The sequence below is a fragment of the Arachis duranensis genome, chromosome 5, assembly GCF_000817695.3.
Source record: "Arachis duranensis cultivar V14167 chromosome 5, aradu.V14167.gnm2.J7QH, whole genome shotgun sequence".
NCBI lineage: Eukaryota > Viridiplantae > Streptophyta > Magnoliopsida > Fabales > Fabaceae > Arachis > Arachis duranensis.
The window spans coordinates 15,892,247-15,913,172 of NC_029776.3; the positions used below are offsets into that span (position 1 = coordinate 15,892,247).

Sequence of the window (20,926 nt, forward strand, 5' to 3'; positions counted from 1 at the left end):
GTAGAGACTAAAAAATTAAAATATGGAAGCGTCAGAGGCGTATATACCCTGAAATAGTTTTGATAGTATGATTTTTACATGTATACGAGACACGCGAAAAGCCTTTCCAATGAAAGCGAAATTTTCGTTTTGTTGGAAGCAAGATTTTTTTAATAAAAACTAAGAGCCTTGCAAATTACAGCAATATTTTAATAAAAATGTGAACATTTTAACACATAGAATAACTTTTTCTGAATTTTTTTTTTTTATCAAAATTGTGCTCTATTTTTATCTCTATCAAAATATATTGATCTATATATTAATATTTTACCATTCTAATTCACATTTGAATAATACACTAATATTACATTCTTTTAAAATCTACAGTTGAGATGCATTTATGTATATATACATAATTATATACATGTAAGTGAATATTTTCTTGATGTAAAAAAAATTAACTTAAGAAAACATAGAATAAAAAAATTTTTAATGTACTGTCGTATAAATTATTTTATACATATATTTAAGGTGAAAATTCAGATACAGTCAATTTTATTTGAAGTTGGTAACTGAATACTTGGATAAAAATTTAGTCAAATCATTTAACGACTCTTAATTATTAACTTAATGTTAAATTTTAACTGCACATAAATTTTTACCTATATTTAATCATAATATCCATTAACAAAATAAATTATTTGTTATCTTAATCACGTGAATAATAATTTAAAAAAATAAATAATTAGATAATTATATAAAACGTTACATTAAATTAAACTCTATATTTCACACAAAGAAAACATAATGATTTTGCGAAAATATGTTTGTTAATGTTTAGGGTATCTTTCAGGTGACCGTTTTGGTCGGTGGGGCAGTTCGCTAGTTAGGCACGCGTCAACCTGAGACTATTGTTTCATTTTTTTATTTTATTTTTTGTTTTTCAAGCAATTATTAGATTCCAGATTTTTTACCGACATTTTTTATTTTATGAAATAAAGTAACAATAAACTATAAAGATTTAGTAATGGACTACTAATGGGTATGGTAGTTGAACTTATTTTTATATTTTTTTTTGGAATTGGTAGTTGATTAGAATTAGATTACAAAGCCAATTACAAAAAACTAACTTGGGCTCAAAATGACGACTGAAGCCCACTATTGAAAATTTGGGCCCTTAATGGCATATCAAAACAAAACAAAACAAAAAGAAAAAAGAAAACAGTAGATAGCATATTTAAAAAAAATATTAGTCATTATTATGGTTACCCGCCAAAATTGCTGAGCATATCTGAGAAGTGCAAGAAGAAGAAGAAGAAATGGGTGTGAACGTTATTCTGAACCTTTTGGCAATGTGCACTCTCTTTTCTTCTTCTTTTGCTTCTTCGTTGAAGTCGGCGATTACATTTCCTCCTCTAGCGCCGGCGCTATTCGTGATCGGAGACTCCTCCGTCGACTGTGGAACCAACAACTTCCTTGGAACCTTTGCGCGCGCCAACCACCTCCCTTATGGAAGAGACTTCGACACTCACCAACCCACTGGCAGATTCTCCAATGGCAGAATCCCCGTCGATTATCTTGGTTCGTTCGTTCCTTTCAAGATCCTTACTTTACCTTTTCTTTCTTCTCAAGATTCTAATATCTCATCCAATTTTGCATAAGCAGCTATGCGTCTTGGGCTTCCATTGGTGCCGAGTTATCTAGGGCAAGCTGGAGATGTGAAAGATATGATTCATGGAGTCAACTACGCTTCTGCAGGTGCTGGCATTATCTTTTCAAGTGGCTCTGAATTGGTGTGTTTCTTTTACTTTTATCCCTTTTTTCTTTCTTCCGTCTCCAAAATATTTGTTGAGTTTGATTGAATAATTAACTTTGCAGGGTCAACATATCTCGTTTGCTCAACAAATTCAGCAATTTACTGACACCTTTCAGCAGTTTGTAATAAGTATGGGGGAGGATGCTGCAACCAACCTCATATCTAACTCTGTCTTCTATATTTCTATCGGAATCAATGATTACATTCACTACTATTTGCTCAATGTTTCCAACGTTGATAATTTGTACCTACCCTGGAGCTTCAACCAGTTTTTAGCTTCTTCAGTTAGGCAAGAAATCAAGGTAACAATACAGCAATTTCGCTGCATAGTTTAAGATAATTTGGTACCTGACATGTGATCTTTGTGGCACAGAACTTGTACAATTTAAATGTTAGGAAAGTGGTGGTAACGGGACTGGCCCCTATTGGTTGTGCCCCTCAGTACCTGTGGCAGTATGGTAGTGAAAATGGAGAGTGTGTTGAACAGATAAATGACATGGCCACTGAGTTTAACTATCTCATGAGATACATGGTTATCAAGCTTGGTAGAGAGCTCTCTGATGCCAGTATCATCTTCTGTGACGTGTTTGAAGGCTCCATGGATATCTTGAAGAATCATCAAAGTTATGGTAAAGTACCCACTTTCTTCTTTTAAAAATTTTTTTTTCCTTCTCGGTTTTGATATTCTGGGACATCAAATCTCGCTAAGCTTTTATGTTGTATAATTAGGATTCAATGTCACTAACGAGGCATGCTGTGGATTTGGGAATTACAAGGGTTGGATCATGTGCTTATCACCAGAAATGGCATGCAGTAACGCTTCAAACCATATCTGGTGGGACCAGTTCCATCCAACTGATGCAGTCAATGAAATTTTAGCAGACAACATATGGAATGGTCGGCACACAAAAATGTGCCATCCTATGAACCTGGAGGACATGGTAATTCGAAAGGAAAAATGATTGATTTGTGATGTTAGTTTAGGGTATTATGATTTCTTGCATATATTACTGTAAAGAACCGTGTATATATACAATTATACATATAAGGTTGTACAATGAGAATCTCTTTTATTTGGGCAAATATTCATACTGACACCAGCGAAATTGTTCTCCATTAAACCGACTGAATCAAAGACAATCCTTGCATTTCTTTTAACATTTATCAGCAAGCAGTGACCTTAGTGAGGAGGCACTGAACAAAGTGTTCACTCTTCAGTATACAAAGTGTTCTGTGTTGATTTGATAACCTTATCAAAATTGTATTTACAAGTATCCAAATTTCTACAAGTAACTGCTTAGTTATAGAACAAAATAACGAATATCATTATACTGCAGCATACAAGCAAGGTAACCCATCCTTTTATTGTCCGAGGTCCCTTATCAGCATTATTGTGTGCTTCAGAAAACATCAACGACATGTGGACTGAAGTTATCTTGAGAATCGACATGCAAACAAAAAGAAGACTCATTCCTAACACGGCAAGCTCTTTGATTTCTAGGGCTGCATAATCACTTGCAACCTTTTGAACATCTGATCTGAAATGGGATTGTATGAATGGCATGTCAGGCATCATAGAATATAAAATAGATATCAAAATAAAGAAACATCATGGAACACATGGTAAGGAACATTGGTCATGGAAGAACAGTTACAACGGAGAAAATTATCAAACAGGAAGAGGAGTGGCTAACAGAGGTTAAATTTAAATTCGGCGCAAGACAAAGACATGCATTTTTATAACCAACAATGGGTTTTAATGAAAGGTACCACAAAGATCCATTATTTATCATATCAAGTAACTTCATTATAATCATATTAAATTAACCTTAGCAATAAATTTTGTCTGGCCAGTTCATCAAGTTGGGATGAGACAGCATCTTTCCATGACTCAACTTCGGATATTTCTTTTTCCTGGGAAAGGATATTTGCATTCCTCTCCCGTAGGTCTTTAATCTCTGACTTGCTTTGTCCCAGGCATTCTGATAATTTTTGCAACTCTTTCTCAAAAGCAGGTATTGTATCGCATTGTCTCCTGTTCAACTCTTTGATATAATTCCCGATTGTGGATAAGTTCGCCTCCACTGACCTCACTTTTTGCACTAAAATCCTCATAACAGTGTCACCAGCTATCCTACCATTTAGCTGTTGCCTCAATTCTAGTACAGGATCAGGAACCAAGTTCACCATTGGTGGAGTTTTTGCCACCTCCACAACAATCTTCTGAGCGTCATCATTAACAGTTGATATCTCAGTAGGCACACTATCATTCATACTTTCATTGTCTTTTCTTTTCTCAATTTGACCAGCTTCTAGCTTCAAAGAAGGGGTATCACTGGCATTGTGCTCTGAAGACTTCTCTGGCATGGCTCCCACAGAAGCAACAATAAGATCCTCAAGCATTCTCTCTATTGCATCAATACCATAAACCTCCACAACACTCAAAGTGCAGTAAAACTCAGATCCATAATGACTAAGCAAGCTCAACTTCAAATACCTGGCCCATTTGGGTTCAAGAAGCCTAAAGGTCTGAGCATGCTTCACATTTGCGGCAATGAAGTTTCCCATCATTGTCCATGATTCAGTTGGATAGCTCATACTACCAGCCAATTCAAATTCCTTGAAGTTCGAAGAATAATGCTCAAAGTTTGCAATTTTCACAGTATCAACCAGAGTCGCTTCTGCAAGCTCAATAACAACAAACTTATCTCCAACAGAACAAGGATTCCTCAAGTACTTATCATGATCCTTCCCTAGTATATTGTTGGCACCTTTGGCCTCTTTATTGTGAGCCACCACCTTGGCACCTTTGGACTCAGAGGCATAGTTGTACACTGAGCCATCAGGTTCAAGCCTGTGAGTTATATTAACGACCACAGGGGTGATCACCTCCTTGGGTTTTTCTTGCTTCACTATGGTGATCACTTCCTTGGGTTTTTCTTGCTTTGCTATGTTTTGGAATTCGACATAACTGAGGTATGAAGTAGGTTGATGAACTTTTTCATCAGCATTTTGTGCTAGTGGAAGAATCTTCTCTTCTTGCTCTTCTTCAGAAGGTTGCAGTTTGCACACTAAATCAGTGCTGCTACCTAAAACTTTCCAAAATGCTATCTCTAATCTACTTGTTTTGGAAAGAGAGTAACTGTGCTTTGTAGTTTTTTGTTTAAGGCAGCCGAGACTATTGGAGCTAGCTGAGTCACTGAACTCTATTACAGCTGCATCTGTGAATAAAGCATTGCTTGTTACTGCTGTAGATAGGAATATAGGAATATTCATACTACTACTATTTCTGTTGTTATTATAGTCACAGTATAGCAACTAAGCCTTATTCCACTAGCTAGAACCAACTGCATGAATCAAACCAAGTCATTGCAAACTGTTTACGATAATTTCAGTACAGAACATAATATCGAGGAACAAATTGGTATTATTAATGGAATTAGAGCTTGTATTTTTGTTATTAACATTTTTTGTTTCCTGATAAATGCGAGAGACCTAGAAATGGGGGAAATATAAACATATATGAATAAAAAAAAGTAACCTGAAGTTGCATGAAGGAGGCGAAGATTGGAGCGCAATGTGAAGAAAGAGAATAGGAAGAAGGTGAAAAGTGACGGTATTGCATGGTTGCATTGGCATTTGCAGTTTAATTTCGGTGGATAAAGAGGTTGATGCTTCATATTTCATTCGAATTGTTGAATCATCTTCTTCGTCGCTGGGTGATTGAGATGCAGCTAAAAGTGGTAAAACTACACGAAACAGTATACAAAGTTTTTGCGTTTTATGCTCAATTTTCTGTTGTCGTTAACAAAAAGGATGGCGAGGAAGGAGAGTAGGGTGCCTTTGGTTTGAGTTTTTATTTTTTTTTTATTTTTAATATTTTTTTGTTTTTTAGATTTTATTAAAAAAATAATAGAAAAATAATAAATTTTATTTTTATTTTTTTTATTTTTACTTTAATTTTTGTAAAATATAAAAAATAAAAAACATAAAAAATAAAAATGCAACCAAATGTACTTTTAGTTTTTCATTTTTTTCATTAACTTTTAAAAAATATTTATATAATTCATTAACTAATTTGTCACAAATTTAATTTTTATTTAAAATCTTGAGTTATTTTATATACAGTATTTAAACTTTAACATTAGTTTAAACGGACAAATAATTTAAATTGGTTATATAATTTTTTTATAGAGTAAAGTGATAATTAGATTCTCGAAAATTTTTATTTAAGATTAATTAGCCTTTGAAAAAAAAGTATTAATTAGATTCTCTAAACAGTAAACATATTTTTCAAAAAGTATTAATTAGATTCTCTAAACAGTAAACATGCATATCTTTTTCTGTCAATGGAGAGTAAGAAACAAAATAAAATTAGTTATGTATTTATGCTTCCGTGTCAATAGATAGTGCAAAAACGAAATGGAATTGATTATGTATTCTGTTATCTATAATAGTGTATGTTCCATTACTATCACATGAGTATGAAAATGATGTTTTTTAGACAATGAAATATTTATTATTTATTAAGTTTTTATATAATATTTATGAATTACTTTTTATTTATCACAAATCATATTAAAACAGGTAAATTTTTACTCTAAAAGGTGTTATCTACATAATAATCTTTTATAAATGGATACGTGCCAATAAGTAAAGTAATAGTATATATAAGCATAACCATTAAATTTTACGCAATAAATTGATAAAATGACATAACATGCTTACCGTTTGCTTCGTGAAAGATCAAATGTACTTTTTTTTCTTCAAGTACTAATTAGGCTCAATTTGAATAAATAGCTTAATTAAGTTTGATGATTTATCAGTGGCTAAGAGAAGGGGGTTGAATCTTAGCCCCTTATTTTTGCTTAATAACTCTTGCTGTCTTTCAGAACACTTGAGCAGATATTTCTTATATTTGTCTCGTGCCTAGCCAAGAGACTTTTTCGTTTTGTCTCGTGACTAGCCAAGAGATATTTTTCAGTTTTGTGTCCTATGCAGCAGAATCAGAAATGGAGTAGAAGAGAGAGAAAATTACACCAAAATATATCCTGGTTCAGCTGCTAAGTGCAATGCAGCCTACATCCAGTCTCCATCACAACAATGATAGAATTTCACTATAATAATCTTTGATTACAAACACCAATTCTCCCTAGGAACTACCCTTCCTATCTGGGACAAGTCCAAAATCTATTCCCAAAACTGAATTTGACTTGGTAACCCACCAAGCTTTCAACTGCTAAGTGCTAACCCAACTTGCAAGGAGATTCCCACAGAATCATGAGACACAACACAGATGTACAAAGGATCTCTAAGGACATCTATGGCTTTTTCTTTTAATTTTACACTCTCTGCCTTTTTTCGCTCTATGGTTTTTTCTTATAAACCTCACTGTTTGTCTTTTTCCATGAGACTCAAGACAGACAAAATTAAACAGAAAATTACAAAATAGAAAACATTGAAGGAGAAGAACTTCTGTTAGGTTAGGTAGCTATGTGAACATTGTGCTTTCACTCTTTTCCTTACTTCAAGCCCTGGCTGTTCTCCCTTATTTATAGAAGGGAAGCTTCCACAGTGGAGACTGTTGAACCAAGCTAAACTTCTTCTTCTTCATGTAAAATCGGTTCGGCCAAAGAGAGAGGAGAGATAACCGAATGTAAAACCCAACATGCAATTACCTTTGTGTCTTCCCTTCACACTAAGTTTCATCAATCCGGGCCATCCATCTTGACTTGCACTTGAAGAAGGATTCCTAGCCCTTGATGCGTTCTTGATGCATGACAGCTCCATCTGCTCAAACTTCTGCCTCTTCCTCCACGTAGCTACAATAGCTACCTCCTGTGGTGGTTGATCAAAAGTTGAGACGAGCCATCCCTCCAAGGATCTTCTTCCTCTGACCGAGATCATCTTCTTCTATTTTTGGTATGGAAAGCATGAGTTTACTTTACCAAATCTTACCCATTTTTGGTGAAGATCTTAGCCACAGCATACTTTTTGTTTTATTTGTCTTGCCATCATTACAATGGTCTTTAACTTGCATCTAGCTTCTTCTTCTTTACTTTGATAGTTTGCAAAAGTTTCCATGCTTTCTCTGTGAAGTGACCAAATGCAAGAAGAGAGATGAGAGAGAAGAGAGAAAACTTTTAATGGATTTGAATAAAGGAATTAAAATGAATTAATTTTGCTTTTCTTTGCTGAGTAGCGTGTAGCATTAATGCTAGCAATCAAATTAATTTCTCTTTCTTTTTCATGTTTCTAATGTCTGTATTAACTCTACTTAATAGAATTTGAATTCTATCAAACAAAGGATGTGGGATCCGTTGGAGCATGCAACATTAAAGGAAATGGATTTTATAAAGTTAAAAGAGTATAAATTTTTTTTGGCCCATTTTCTTTTTTATTTTGGACCAGCAACTTTGTTGGATTTTAAAATTTGTTTTCCTAGTCCAAACAAGTATAACAATTCAGCCATAATTCATATAACAATTTTGCATAGAACTGAATGTATTTTTAGCACAATTGGGCTTGCTATATTTTTTATGTTCTTTTCTGCCTAATGCTAAATCTGCAAGTAACAAAATTATTAATTAGCAAATATGAATTAAAGATCAAATTAATAATTTTGTAATTAATTATATTAATAATGTTTGATCATCATCAATTTAAATTAGAGTTTTCCAAACTCATTAAAGTTCCTTTTAAAAAAATAATAAATAATTATATTAAAAGTAGTTTATAAATAAGTTATTTTGTATTTAAATTTTTAGTTCTAAAAGTGTTTATTTTATAGAAATGTAATAAAAAGTAGTAGTAGTATTATGAAAGAAGTCATTTTTTAACTTCTCTATAAACTCCAAAATAACTTTTTAAAAAGCTACTATTTGGTTTTGAAAATTGCACTAAACATTAATACTACTGCTTTTCATAAGTAAAAAACTCAAAAAAATTACTTTTAAAACTTTCCAAACAGAACCCTTAGTTCGAAATCGAAATTTTCAAGAACTTAATTGTCATTTTACTCTTTTTTATATAAGATTAAAAATAAAAATAGAATTAATTATTCCTATAAAATTATCTTTACAAAAATAATTAAAAATTATTAAATAATTTATTACATTTAATTAAATTATTATTTTTATATGAACACATCATTTAAAAAAGAGAAAAATATTTGAATGGAGTTTAGCACCGCCCGGGCCAACGGAGAGTAATCCGAAAAAATGAAAATATCCAATGAAGTGAGTTTTGCAAGTAACCATAACAGGACACACATGGTGGTGATGGTGGTTTTCACTTTCCACCTCATCCTTCTTCATTCTCCCACTTCCCACTTCCCATTTCCAAAATCAATAAATCAATAAACAAAGCAACAGTGAGTGTCAACTGTCAACTGGCAACTTCACCGTGCAGTGTGCACCCAACCACCATGGCTATGGTACTCTCACACACCTCAACCTTCACTACTTTCAATTTACACACACAGAAACCGCTTCTTCGCTCAACCGCCTTCCATTTCCCGCTCACTATCAGGTACCACCTGGACTTTGTTAATTTAGTAATAATATTGATATTTGATATTTCTGTCTAATGTTCGCGAGGATTATGTGTTAATCAATTGAGGTTTTAGTTAATTAAGGGTTGTTTATTGTGGATGACGTAGATGCCAATCTTTTAACACCGATAAGCAGCGCAAATCAAACAGGAACCTGCTTGATAATGCTAGCAACCTGCTTACAAACTTCCTCAGCGGTGGAAGCATAGGGTCCATGCCAATTGCTGAAGGTGCTGTCACCGATCTCTTTGGTCGACCTCTCTTTTTTTCGCTATACGATTGGTTCTTGGAGGTACCTACTTCACACTTTCAGTTACTTAGCTTAAAATTCTATGTTTCAGAATCAGAGTTAGTAGGCTTATTATGTACGAGAATATATGGCATAGGGTGCTCAAATTACTTGTATTTCCATTGTTTTCATCTCAGTTGACTTTGCTAGTTTTAATTATCCTCTCAAGATGTTGTTGAATGTGACAGCACGGTTCTGTTTACAAACTTGCGTTTGGGCCCAAAGCATTTGTTGTTGTATCGGATCCCATAGTTGCAAGACATATTCTGCGAGAAAATGCATTCTCTTATGACAAGGTACCCCCGTCTCTTGTTATGATTGGGTCAATCCTTTATCTATAGATTTGTTAAAATGATATTCTGATATTGAATATGTTCATTGTGATTAGTACCTTGCAGTATTGCCCAAATTGGTCGGGTTGAGGATCCATTGTAACAGTAGTGGCTACTACTTTAGCATTTCTAATAATAAATTAATTACTGTAGTATAGGATAAACATATGAATCGTGAAGTTTGTAACTGGTTGTCCATTAAAATATTGACGAAGAGGTTGTAGAAAATGTGTTGTACTTTTATGAGCTTGAATTTGTTGGTTTCTCTGATGTGCTTTCTAGACTCTAGTTAAAACCATTTTCTAATTCTCTCTAGTTTCTATTCTGCTTGTTTACTAAAATAATTAGGGAGTACTTGCTGATATCCTAGAGCCAATAATGGGAAAAGGACTCATACCTGCGGACCTTGATACTTGGAAGCAAAGAAGAAGAGGTGTGCAAACTGTATTTATTTTCTTCCTTTTCCATTTCCCCCTTATTTCTACTGTGTTACGTATCCCAAAAGAACTGCCAAAGAGCCTCTAGCACTCAAAATAATGTCAACAAATATGCTGTCAGAATGTCAGATATAACTCTCAAATCGGTGAATGGAGCTAGTATTTTCTATTGGTGGACTGCTGTCCTGAACTGGATTAACACCACTAATCTGCCGTGGTAATATTATCAAGAGTTTTATGAATGTAACCTGATGCTTAACTGGGTATTCCTGAAAATTTCAGTTATTGCTCCGGGTTTCCATGCCTCGTACTTGGAAGCCATGGTCAAAATATTCAGAACTTGCTCAGAAAGAACAATATCAAAGATCAATCAGCTTCTTGAACAAGAGGGCAATGATGGACAGAAGTTGATTGAATTAGATCTTGAGGCGGAGTTTTCTAATTTGGCTCTTGATATTATTGGGCTTGGTGTGTTCAACTATGATTTTGGTTCTGTCACCAAAGAATCTCCTGTTATTAAGGTTTGACAAAAGGTTTATACATTTCAAGTATATGACATCGATGTTGCCTACAGTATAAAATGCAAATAGAAATGCTGCTGTTCTTTCTTATATTTCTTTCATTTTAATATGTATGCTCAATCTTTTGTATAGTTTTTGAGAGAGAATTTCTAGAAACAATTATGTGGGTAGAAAACAAACAGAATTGTCATCATTAATATAAGTAGACAGCTAAAGTTTTGTCATATTTTCAGCAATTAACTGATTGTTTATTCAATGTATGAACATACAATTCAGAATTTTAGGCTATATTTGCTGTCCCTAGCTAAGAGAGCTTACATACCCTATACTATTATATCCATTATAGGCAGTATATGGCACTCTTTTTGAAGCCGAGCATAGGTCCACTTTCTACATTCCATATTGGAAAGTTCCATTGGCATCATATATAGTCCCGAGGCAGAGGAAGTTTCAAAGTGACCTCAAGGTCATCAATGCTTGTCTTGATGAACTTATCAGAAACGCAAAAGAGAGCAGACAGGTGAGATAATACTTTGGTTCAGTGACTGATTGCACGAATAGTATCTGCATTTGGCTATTATATTGTGTTGACTTTACATAAACATCATCCTGATTGCATTCTATTTGCAGGAAACTGATGTTGAGAAACTGCAGCAAAGGGACTACTTAAATTTGAAGGTGTCTGTTTATCTGTATGAGATCTAATGTCTATGTCAAATGTTAACTATCCAGTTCATTCCCTGAAATATAGGAGTTCTATAAATGCCGCAATGTTTAAAATTTTTACAGGATGCAAGTCTTCTGCGTTTCCTGGTTGATATGCGAGGAGCTGATGTTGATGATCGTCAGGTATATCTCTTCCACAAAAAGCGATCCTGAATTCCTGACTAAAACTTAGGTTGGTTTTGGATAGTTGGTAAAAATCATGTCTTGACAACATTATCTCCTTGTCTAGAAACATGTGAAACTATTCGGTTCTTTTAAATTCTGTTGATCCAGTTATACATTTTAGGTATTAATAGTATGTTTAGTTTGGGTGTAAATATACAAGTATAGGGTAAAGTTACATGGTTAATAGTATGCTAAGTATAGGGTAAAGCTACATGGTTAATAGTATGCTTTATTTACTTCTTACTTCTCTCTCCATTTTGACAGTTGAGGGATGATTTAATGACAATGCTTATTGCTGGTCATGAGACAACAGCTGCAGTTCTTACTTGGGCAACTTTCCTTCTATCTCAAGTATGTTAATCTCAAAGTTGATATAATTGCCTGTTCGTGAAAGACAATTCTGGATCTTTGGTTATCGTAGCTTCTCTTCAGATTCTTCTCTTTGGCCAATACCATCTTACTGATTATTGAACTCACTGCAGAACCCGGACAAAATGAGGAAGGCTCAAGCAGAGGTAGATTCAGTGCTGGGTACAGGAACACCAACTTACGAATCACTTAAAAAACTGCAGTAGGTGCTCATTTCATGTCAGATTTTTACTTGCTTCCACCTGTTTGATAGCCAATATTTTATTAGGAAATACAAGATATATAAATTTATCATAAACGGTCAGTAATCTTATTTACTAGGGAAAAGGGAAAGGAAGAGAGAGAAAAAGGAAGGGGGGGGGGGCGGACGCCATGTCAAGATGAAAAACTGGCAGCATTATGCATCTAATTTCAGTCATTATTTCATCAATTGAACCTTATATTCATTTAGTTCTTCCAAAATGGGATCTGGTTTAACTTTGAGCGTTGAAGTTGGTGTTTTACACTTGAAATTTATTGCATGTATAATGTGTCAGGTACATTAGACTTATTGTTGTGGAGTCTCTCCGTTTGTATCCTCAACCACCTTTGCTGATTAGGCGTTCACTCAAACCCGATGTTTTACCAGGTATTGACTTGACTTTTAATGATTACTTGTCGAAACGGAGTGGAAAATGGAAACCCGTGTATGAAGCCTATGCACCTCTAAGTCTCTAACAAACCGTTAATGTGATTTTAGTATTTTTTTTCCCAAAACATTGATGTTAATCCTATTCATTACTTTTATGATGGATTTCTATTTGTCACTGAACATGTGACTATTTATGTTTCTTGTCTAGATAATTTTTTATTTGTTGCTTCCATCTGAGATGATGTATCTATGGACATACGTCACTTTTTCAGGAGGGTACAAAGGTGATAAAGATGGTTATGCGATTCCTGCCGGGACTGATGTCTTCCTTTCTGTGAGTAAAAACTTTTCTAGCACCTGCTTTTCAGTGAGCAAGTGGATGCTGCATATGCATGAATTATATATAAAAAAAAATGTTTTATATACCCATTTTGGCATACTAAGCCCGCACATACTGAGTCATACTCCTCCACTATTGAATGGTGTGTAGTTATACTTGTTAGAATCTTGATATAACTCTTAAAATCTTTTAGTATTACAATTTTAAATGAGTTAATAATTTTACAAATTTTCTATTAGGTTAGATGAGTTTACATATTTAATTTATTTTTCTGACGTAAAATCTTGATTCTCTACCTTGCCTATGAGATCAACGGGTGATAACTTTGAAAGAGGAAATCCAAATTTTTTTTTTTTTGTGTGGGCAAATAAATTTATTTATTTAGTGAATAGCATTGCAAATTTGCAATCTTTTAAAGTGGGCCTTTTGCGTGTTCTGTGGAGTTCACTAAACAGACATTTTGCTGATGCATTGACAGTGGTGTTGGACTGTTGGAGAGTACCCCATATTTCCTAACTTCCACTTTTATTATAAACAAAAAATAAAGCCTGTTTCTTGTGATTTTGGTTTATTTTGTACATATTTGGCAGATAATGCTAGGAAGACAATCACCAAAATTATTTTATTTTATTTAACATCTATAATTTCATGTATATCATATTTATAATTACTCATTTATTACATTTAAAATTATCTAATTATTCCAAAGACAATTAAAGAATGCAAAATAAAGTAACTTTGAGCTATCTTGAGTCGACTCTCAAATATTTTTATATTTCACGAAGTTTACATTTTTAGTTTTTTACTCTCCCTTAGAAGTGGCTGGCTGCTCTAAATATTCCTATGTGCAGGTATATAATCTGCATAGATCTCCATATTTTTGGGAGCGTCCTGATGAATTTGAACCAGAGAGGTTTTTGGTGCAAAGAACCAACGAACAAATTGAAGGATGGGATGGTTTTGACCCATCTCGAAGTCTTGGAGCCTTATATCCAAACGAGGTTTCTCTCTTTTCATAATGTTTATTTTATTGTGTGTTTTATTTATCGATTGATATATATAATATTTGATCAGATCATATCGGATTTTGCATTCTTGCCTTTTGGTGGTGGACCACGAAAATGCGTTGGGGACCAATTTGCTCTGATGGAGTCCACTGTAGCGTTGGCTATGCTGCTACAGAACTTTGATGTGCAATTGAAGGGGACCCCCGATTCGGTTGAGCTAGTTACCGGGGCAACTATCCATACCAAAAATGGATTGTGGTGCAAATTGACAAAGAGATCTAATTTGCACTGAACTTAACCATCATCAACTGTATCATCATTTATCAAGTCAAATAAAATAGTAATAATTGCTTTTGGTCTGAATTTGGCTCCCAACTGAAAACTGTTGCATTCTCAGATAAGTGTTTCATAACGAATATATGATTGTTTGGAACACTAAGTATTAAAATTACTGAATACATAATCAAAACTTCATCAAAATTATAATGGATCCTAGACCATGCTACGTAGGTTAATCAAGTAGTTTAACTAAATGCCGTCAAAAACAACAAAGTAGACTTAATTGAAGGGTGATCTTTGTAGATTCTTTGATGAGATGCAGCCCACTAGAACAGCTTCGGATAAACTATTAAACATTTATAGAAAATCAAGTTATTTGGCTTTTTTATTTTACCAATAAGGTTGTAATATTTTAAATAAATATATAAGCTACTTATGAGTATTAAACAAAATTGTATTATTTGTAACCATGTTTTAATTTTTCTTACAATGTCTTTAAATATTATAATGTCTCTTTAAATATGTTCTAGAAATAGTTTCAACTTTCAAATAATATTAGTCTGAGACGATAACAAAGGTGAAGAGGCCTCTACAATCTACCTTGGATACTTTCATTTATTGGATGCGTAGACTTTTGTATATACGTGTGATAATTTAATCAACTACAAAATTAAAAATATTAGCATAATAAGTAAAGACTCAATTACTCACATCTCCTAAAATTAAGTTACATACAATACCGTCTTATTCATTAAACTATTCAATAACTTTCTTTGATCCTTATATAATAATAATATTATGGACAAATTACATAAATAAATAAAGTATAAATTTAAATTATCTAATTATAATATTTTTAAATTAATTATATTTTTGATCCTGTACTTATTCTATATAAACAGTTACGGACAATAAAGATTTTAAAATTTATATGTAAATCATAATAAATTGTAATGATTTACGAAAATATTTAAATTTTATATCCAGATTTACTAAATACATACATAAATTAGATAAATAATTTTCAATATTAAAATATAAATATTATAAAAATCTATTTAAATTTAAAAAATGTAATGTTTTAAATTAAAGTGTAAATAATACCTAATTTTTTTCTTATCTCACTTTACTTAATTGATTAATATTGGCTTAAAAAAATTATAACCTTTCTTATTTCATTTTAAGCTAATTGAATTTTAATTAATTATATTTTAAATTAAAATCTTACATTTCCTTGCAAACTTATAAATTCTTAAAATGTATCATAAAATAGTTCTTTAAGTTTACAGAAGTTATAAGGAGTTATATTAATATCATATTTATACTCTAAAAGAAAAAAAATTATAATTAATATTCATCAATAAATATTATAAACACATCATTGTTATATATATATTCTAATTACTATATGCACACAAAATTTTATTCTCTTAAAAGACTTAAACACCTATGCATGTCAATTTGAACAAAACATAATGTAAAATTTATTCATACATCTTAATCTTAATTTTTTAAAAATTAATATAATTTTAGATAAAATAAATTACTATTAATTCTAAACCTTTTGAAAATTGCATATATATAATTTTTTAAAATACATAATAATATTTATTTCTTAAATTTTTGTAAATTTTCGTACGTAGTTTACGTGTTGAAGTTATTCTTCACGTTACTTTACTGCATCTAGTAGTTTATAACTTTAGTCACTTCTCTCATAAATCTCTACTAAAATATAAATGTTTATACCTGACCTAAAAACATTAATTCAGATTCAAAAAGAATAAAAATCCACCCACAAAAGGTGGCCTCCTCCACTTACTCGACCTCCTAGAGATAGGAGGTCCGGCGCCACAAAAAAAGTTTTTCTTTAATTATCGGAATAAGCAACGGACTTCTTAAATATCTCCTACAATCTCTTTCTTTTATCTAAAAAAGAAATCTCAACAAATTTTCAAGAATAAGGGACGGTTATGTATCATCAAAAGTAGAACTATTCTAATGTTGATTATCTTTCTACTATAAATATTAAATACACTGACATCCTCAGATATATTCAAAATTCAATCTACTAAAAACTTGCTTAAAATCCTTGCTAACTTAAGTATCGGAGTTTCTTGCAGGTATCACCTCCATCTCCTCATGAGGAATTCGGACGGCGGCACCTCGACACCAGCACAAGTCGGATGCTGCCTCAGAATGAGTATGGACCTCACATTCAGGACCAATATTCCGAGGGTTACAAATAGTGATTTGGGCCTGAATGAGGATCAGACTTCTGAGGCAGCATTAGCAAGAGACTCCAATACTTAACTTAGCAAGGGTTTTAAGCAGGTTTTTAGTAGATTGAGTTTTGAATATACTTAAATATGTTAGTATATTTATAGTAGAAAGATAGTCACCTTTAGAGTAGTTCCACTTTTGATGATGGATAACCGTTCCCTTATTTTTGGGAATTTGTTGAAATCTTCCTTCTAGATAAATGGGAGAAATTGTAGAAGATATTTCAGGAGTTCGTTGCTTGTTCAGATAAGTAGGGTAGAACTTCTTTTGTCGCTAGAGGTCGAGTAAAGTAGAGGAAGCCACCTTTTTTGGGTGGCTTTTAATTTTTTTTTTTTACTTGATTTAGTGTTTTTGGACTAGAATATGGATAATAACTATTTTAAAAATATTATAATTAAATAATTTTAGACTATATTTTATTTATTTATGTAATTTACTTTAATATTATATTTAATATTTCATAAATATGACACAATTTGTGTGTGTACACTCCACATATAATAATAATCTGACAAAACATCAAATGAAAATGGTTGATTCGAATATACTATCAATGCATAAGGCTTAATTTTCGGTATCACTTAACTTTTATAGTTGTTATTCATTTTCGCTGATCTTCATACATTTTATTAGTAAAAGTTGATCTAGAATCCGGTTTTGGAGAATTTAATAACATTCCGATTCGATGGATAGCAGAGTAGTTTATAGTTAAAAGACAATATAGTGATTTGGTTTGAGAGACAGGGCCACCTAACCAGCAGGTCAGGTGGCATGTTATTAGAGTATGGTAATTTCCTAAGGAATTGGCAATTTCTAAGAAGAAAAATGGAATTTAGCTTAGGGTATGTCCTAAAAATGCCACCTAAGAATCCACAAGTAGAGATAAATGTGCAATCTACTTTTGGAGGTATCCTTAACCCCCTTGTCTGTTTGTCTTAATTGAAGAAGATAATACCAATTGTATGGTCATTGCGTTTGAAAATAAAACAAAACCATGTTTTGGCATCACATTGGGAGGCTTTCTTGCTATTCTCACACTCTCACTCACAACCCACTAGGAAACAAAATTGAGGGCAATGTTTGTCTTTGCTAAGGCATGTTTGGATTGTTGTAACCTTAGGGAATATTAAAACCCCTTGGCCAGCCCCGATTCCCTATCCACCTAAGAACAAGACAAAAGAAAAAAACGTTTAAAGTTGGAAAAAGTTTAGGTCTTTAGAGAGAGAAAACGAACTAAAAGACAGAAACTGCCGAGAGAGAGAGCTTGGCACTCTCGCACACAAATTCCATATACTCCACTCAGCACTCAGGACTGAGTGAAGTTAATGACAAACAAAACGATAAAGACAAACGCACCCTTCACGCATTGTCGACAAAACAACGTTGCCATGAACAAGTAACAACAACAACCTCTTCCTCCTTGAATCCTGAGCCCAAACTCCAACCCTTGAATTCCACTCCACTCCCCATTACCGGTTCACACTTTTCCAAGGGGCAAGCTTTGGAATTTTCGTGGGGCTTCCTCTCCATTCTTCTTCAATTACAAAACCCACTAACCGATTAGATTTCCCTTCTCTCCTTCTCATAACTCTGCTAATGTGCTTTTTCTGTAGGGTTCCCTTTCCTCTGCTCTTTCTCCTTCACTTTCTCGGATGAAGCTTGAGCTTCCTAATCTGATCAACCTTTTCTACTTCTAATCTTTCTTTTTCTTTTGTTTTTATCTGGACCAGCAACCACCCTGCTTTGCGTGTGGGATCTGCACAACTTGACTGTGAAATCATCTTCATTATAATAACCATAGTCCCTTTCACCAACCGCTGTGCTTGCCTTAATATCTGTATATGCTTATTCGTTATGTGTTCTTTGGGTTCTTCAAGTTTATCCCTTGTTTTGTATAACATGTGATGCTGATATATTAGAGCCTAAAACTAAAGCCTTTTTTTTTTTGAGCGCTCTCTTTTCAATCATCGCGCTTTTTCTGTTGCTGTTGTTACATGGGATCAATGTTTCAAGAAGAAGGGTCATCTTCTGTAACTTCGTCACCCCTTCAATTCTTCTCGATGATGTCACTGTCACCTAGCATAGGATCTCCATACACATGGCTAAGAGAGCTTAAATCAGAGGAAAGGGGATTGGCCTTGATCCATTTGTTGCTGACTTGTGCAAACCATGTGGCTGCTGGTAGTCTTGAGAATGCAAATGTAATGCTTGATCAAATTTCCCAGTTAGCTTCCCCTGATGGCGACACTATGCAACGAATCGCCGCATACTTCAATGAAGCGCTGGCCGATAGGATACTCAAGACATGGCCTGGTCTCCACAGGGCCCTCAATTCCACCAGGATTGTCATGGTTTCAGAAGAAATTCTTGTCCAAAAGCTCTTTCTGGAGCTTTTCCCGTTCTTGAAGGTGTCATATATACTGACAAATCAGGCTATTGTTGAAGCAATGGAAGGAGAGAAAATGGTGCACATAATTGATCTCAATGCTGCCGAACCTGCGCAATGGATTGCTCTCCTCCAAGTTTTTAGCGCACGCCCTGAAGGCCCTCCTCATTTGAGAATTACCGGGGTTCATCACCAAAAAGAGATTCTAGAGCAGATGGCTCACAAGCTTACTGAAGAAGCAGAAAAGTTGGATATCCCCTTCCAATTCCATCCTGTAATCAGCAAATTAGAGAATCTTGATTTTGACAAGCTTCGGGTGAAAACCGGAGAAGCATTAGCAATAAGTTCTATTCTGCAATTGCATTCCCTTTTAGGCCTGGATGATGAGGCCTTGCGAAGAAGATCTCCTCTTTTGTCGAAAAACTCAAACGGAATTCACCTGCAGAAAGCCTTGCTGATGAATCAAAGCACATTAGGTGATTTGCTTGAGAAAGATACACTGAATGGCTACAGTCCAAGTCCTGACTCGGCCTCATCCTCGCCGGTTTCTTTAACAGCTTCAATGACTGCAGAGAGCTTTCTCAATGCCCTATGGGGATTATCACCAAAAGTGATGATTGTGACAGAACAAGACTCTAATCATAATGGTTCAACCCTGATGGAGAGAGTACTAGAAGCTCTGTATTCTTATGCGGCATTGTTCGATTGTTTGGAATCCACTGTCTCTAGGACATCAGTGGAGAGATTAAAGGTGGAGAAGATGCTTTTTGGTGAAGAAATCAAGAATATCATTGCTTGTGAGGGAGCTGAAAGAAGGGAAAGACATGAAAAGCTAGATAAGTGGATCCAGAGACTGGATTTGTCCGGGTTTGGCAATGTGCCGTTGAGCTATTACGGCATGTTGCAGGCGCGGAGATTCCTGCAGAGCTGTGGTTGTGAGGGATACAAGATGAGGGAGGAGAATGGTTGTCTAGTAATTTGCTGGCAGGATAGACCTTTGTTTTCAATATCTGCTTGGAGATCTAGGAAGTGAGAACTAAGAACAAGCCAGACAATGATTCAAAGACAACAAAATTAGTCTTAAGGTTTATATTTTGTTTTGTTTTATTTTTCTTTGTTGGTATGGAAGAGACTTTGCCAATATGGTAAGGCAAGTCATCAAAATTAGCTTAGAGATAGTCCTATTTCCCAGTTAAACTCCATCATGAGGAGGAAAGAAAAAGTGGGAATACAGAGAAAGTTGTGAGGGAATGAAGAACTTGTTCTTTTTTTTCTTTCTTTCTTTTTTTCTGGTTCTGTTCATCAGTGTTTCAATGCTGCTCATTTTTATTTTTCATGAACTCTTATACCCTAACTTGTATCTGCCATTTGGTGTGTATATTATAAGCTATTTCTCTCATTTACTTGTTCAGTGTTAGTTGAAGACATAAATTGATTCTCTTTGTCCCCAATCACTAGTACTTCAGATGACAATGGAGCTGAAAACTTGTGTTTTGTATTTGTAAGATCTAACCTATTTTATTTTGTTTGATTTTCGTTTGAACTATATTTCACATTGTTGTACTATGATAGTATGATTCGCATTATTGTGTTGAACTCTAAAAAGAAAAAGAGTAAAGGACATTTTCGTCCCTGACCTTTTTTTTTGCGAACATTTTCGTCATCAAGCAATGGAAAATACATTAAAGCCACTGACTGTTGAAAAACGTGGACATTTGTGTCCCTCCGTTGATTTACTCCATTTCCACTCAACGGAAAAGGCTGAGGTGGCACAGTTGGCACTGAGGTGGCACGTAACGGAGGCCATGTGGCATTGG

The 20,926-nt window shown here is 33.9% G+C and overlaps 4 protein-coding genes across 4 annotated transcripts; 3 read left to right on the forward strand and 1 right to left on the reverse strand.

Moving 5' to 3' along the window:
* The first annotated feature begins 1,270 nt into the window (after nt 1–1,270).
* LOC107488395 (GDSL esterase/lipase At5g08460) lies at nt 1,271–2,901 on the forward strand. Its single transcript, XM_016109143.3, has 5 exons — nt 1,271–1,560; nt 1,645–1,772; nt 1,858–2,097; nt 2,169–2,424; nt 2,525–2,901. Exons 1-5 carry the CDS (start codon nt 1,299–1,301, stop codon nt 2,755–2,757), a joined length of 1,119 nt encoding a protein of 372 aa, XP_015964629.2. The 5' UTR covers nt 1,271–1,298; the 3' UTR covers nt 2,758–2,901.
* Nucleotides 2,902–2,959: 58 nt separating this feature from the next.
* LOC107488345 (SUN domain-containing protein 5-like) lies at nt 2,960–4,807 on the reverse strand (the record flags this gene model as incomplete). Its single annotated transcript, XM_052261644.1, has 3 exons — nt 2,960–3,088; nt 3,138–3,333; nt 3,624–4,807. Coding segments are annotated over 3 exons (1,509 nt in total), but the record flags the coding sequence as incomplete, so codon positions are not given.
* A 4,187-nt stretch (nt 4,808–8,994) lies between these two features.
* LOC107488393 (cytochrome P450 97B2, chloroplastic) lies at nt 8,995–14,523 on the forward strand. The gene is made up of 14 exons (XM_016109141.3): nt 8,995–9,325; nt 9,456–9,639; nt 9,825–9,932; nt 10,317–10,401; nt 10,688–10,926; nt 11,273–11,446; nt 11,557–11,604; nt 11,716–11,775; nt 12,082–12,168; nt 12,300–12,388; nt 12,723–12,814; nt 13,090–13,151; nt 14,009–14,158; nt 14,232–14,523. The coding sequence occupies exons 1-14, from the start codon at nt 9,222–9,224 to the stop codon at nt 14,454–14,456; spliced, it is 1,707 nt and encodes a 568-aa protein (XP_015964627.1). The 5' UTR covers nt 8,995–9,221; the 3' UTR covers nt 14,457–14,523.
* A 3,443-nt stretch (nt 14,524–17,966) lies between these two features.
* LOC107488391 (scarecrow-like protein 3) lies at nt 17,967–20,640 on the forward strand. Its single transcript, XM_016109140.3, has one exon. The coding sequence runs from the start codon at nt 18,718–18,720 to the stop codon at nt 20,140–20,142; it is 1,425 nt and encodes a 474-aa protein (XP_015964626.1). The 5' UTR covers nt 17,967–18,717; the 3' UTR covers nt 20,143–20,640.
* The last annotated feature ends 286 nt before the right edge of the window (nt 20,641–20,926 follow it).

Excerpts from the sequence above, each read along its gene's own strand:
- LOC107488395 (XM_016109143.3), top strand. The coding sequence starts at position 1,299 with ATGGGTGTGAACGTTATTCTGAACCTTTTGGCAATGTGCACTCTCTTT. Across the intron at positions 1,773-1,857 it reads TTTCAAGTGGCTCTGAATTG|GGTCAACATATCTCGTTTGC; the intron begins GTGTGTTTCTTT and ends TTAACTTTGCAG. Across the intron at positions 2,425-2,524 it reads GAAGAATCATCAAAGTTATG|GATTCAATGTCACTAACGAG; the intron begins GTAAAGTACCCA and ends TTGTATAATTAG.
- LOC107488393 (XM_016109141.3), top strand. The coding sequence starts at position 9,222 with ATGGCTATGGTACTCTCACACACCTCAACCTTCACTACTTTCAATTTA. Across the intron at positions 9,640-9,824 it reads TATACGATTGGTTCTTGGAG|CACGGTTCTGTTTACAAACT; the intron begins GTACCTACTTCA and ends TGAATGTGACAG. Across the intron at positions 12,389-12,722 it reads GAATCACTTAAAAAACTGCA|GTACATTAGACTTATTGTTG; the intron begins GTAGGTGCTCAT and ends ATAATGTGTCAG.
- LOC107488391 (XM_016109140.3), top strand. The coding sequence starts at position 18,718 with ATGGGATCAATGTTTCAAGAAGAAGGGTCATCTTCTGTAACTTCGTCA.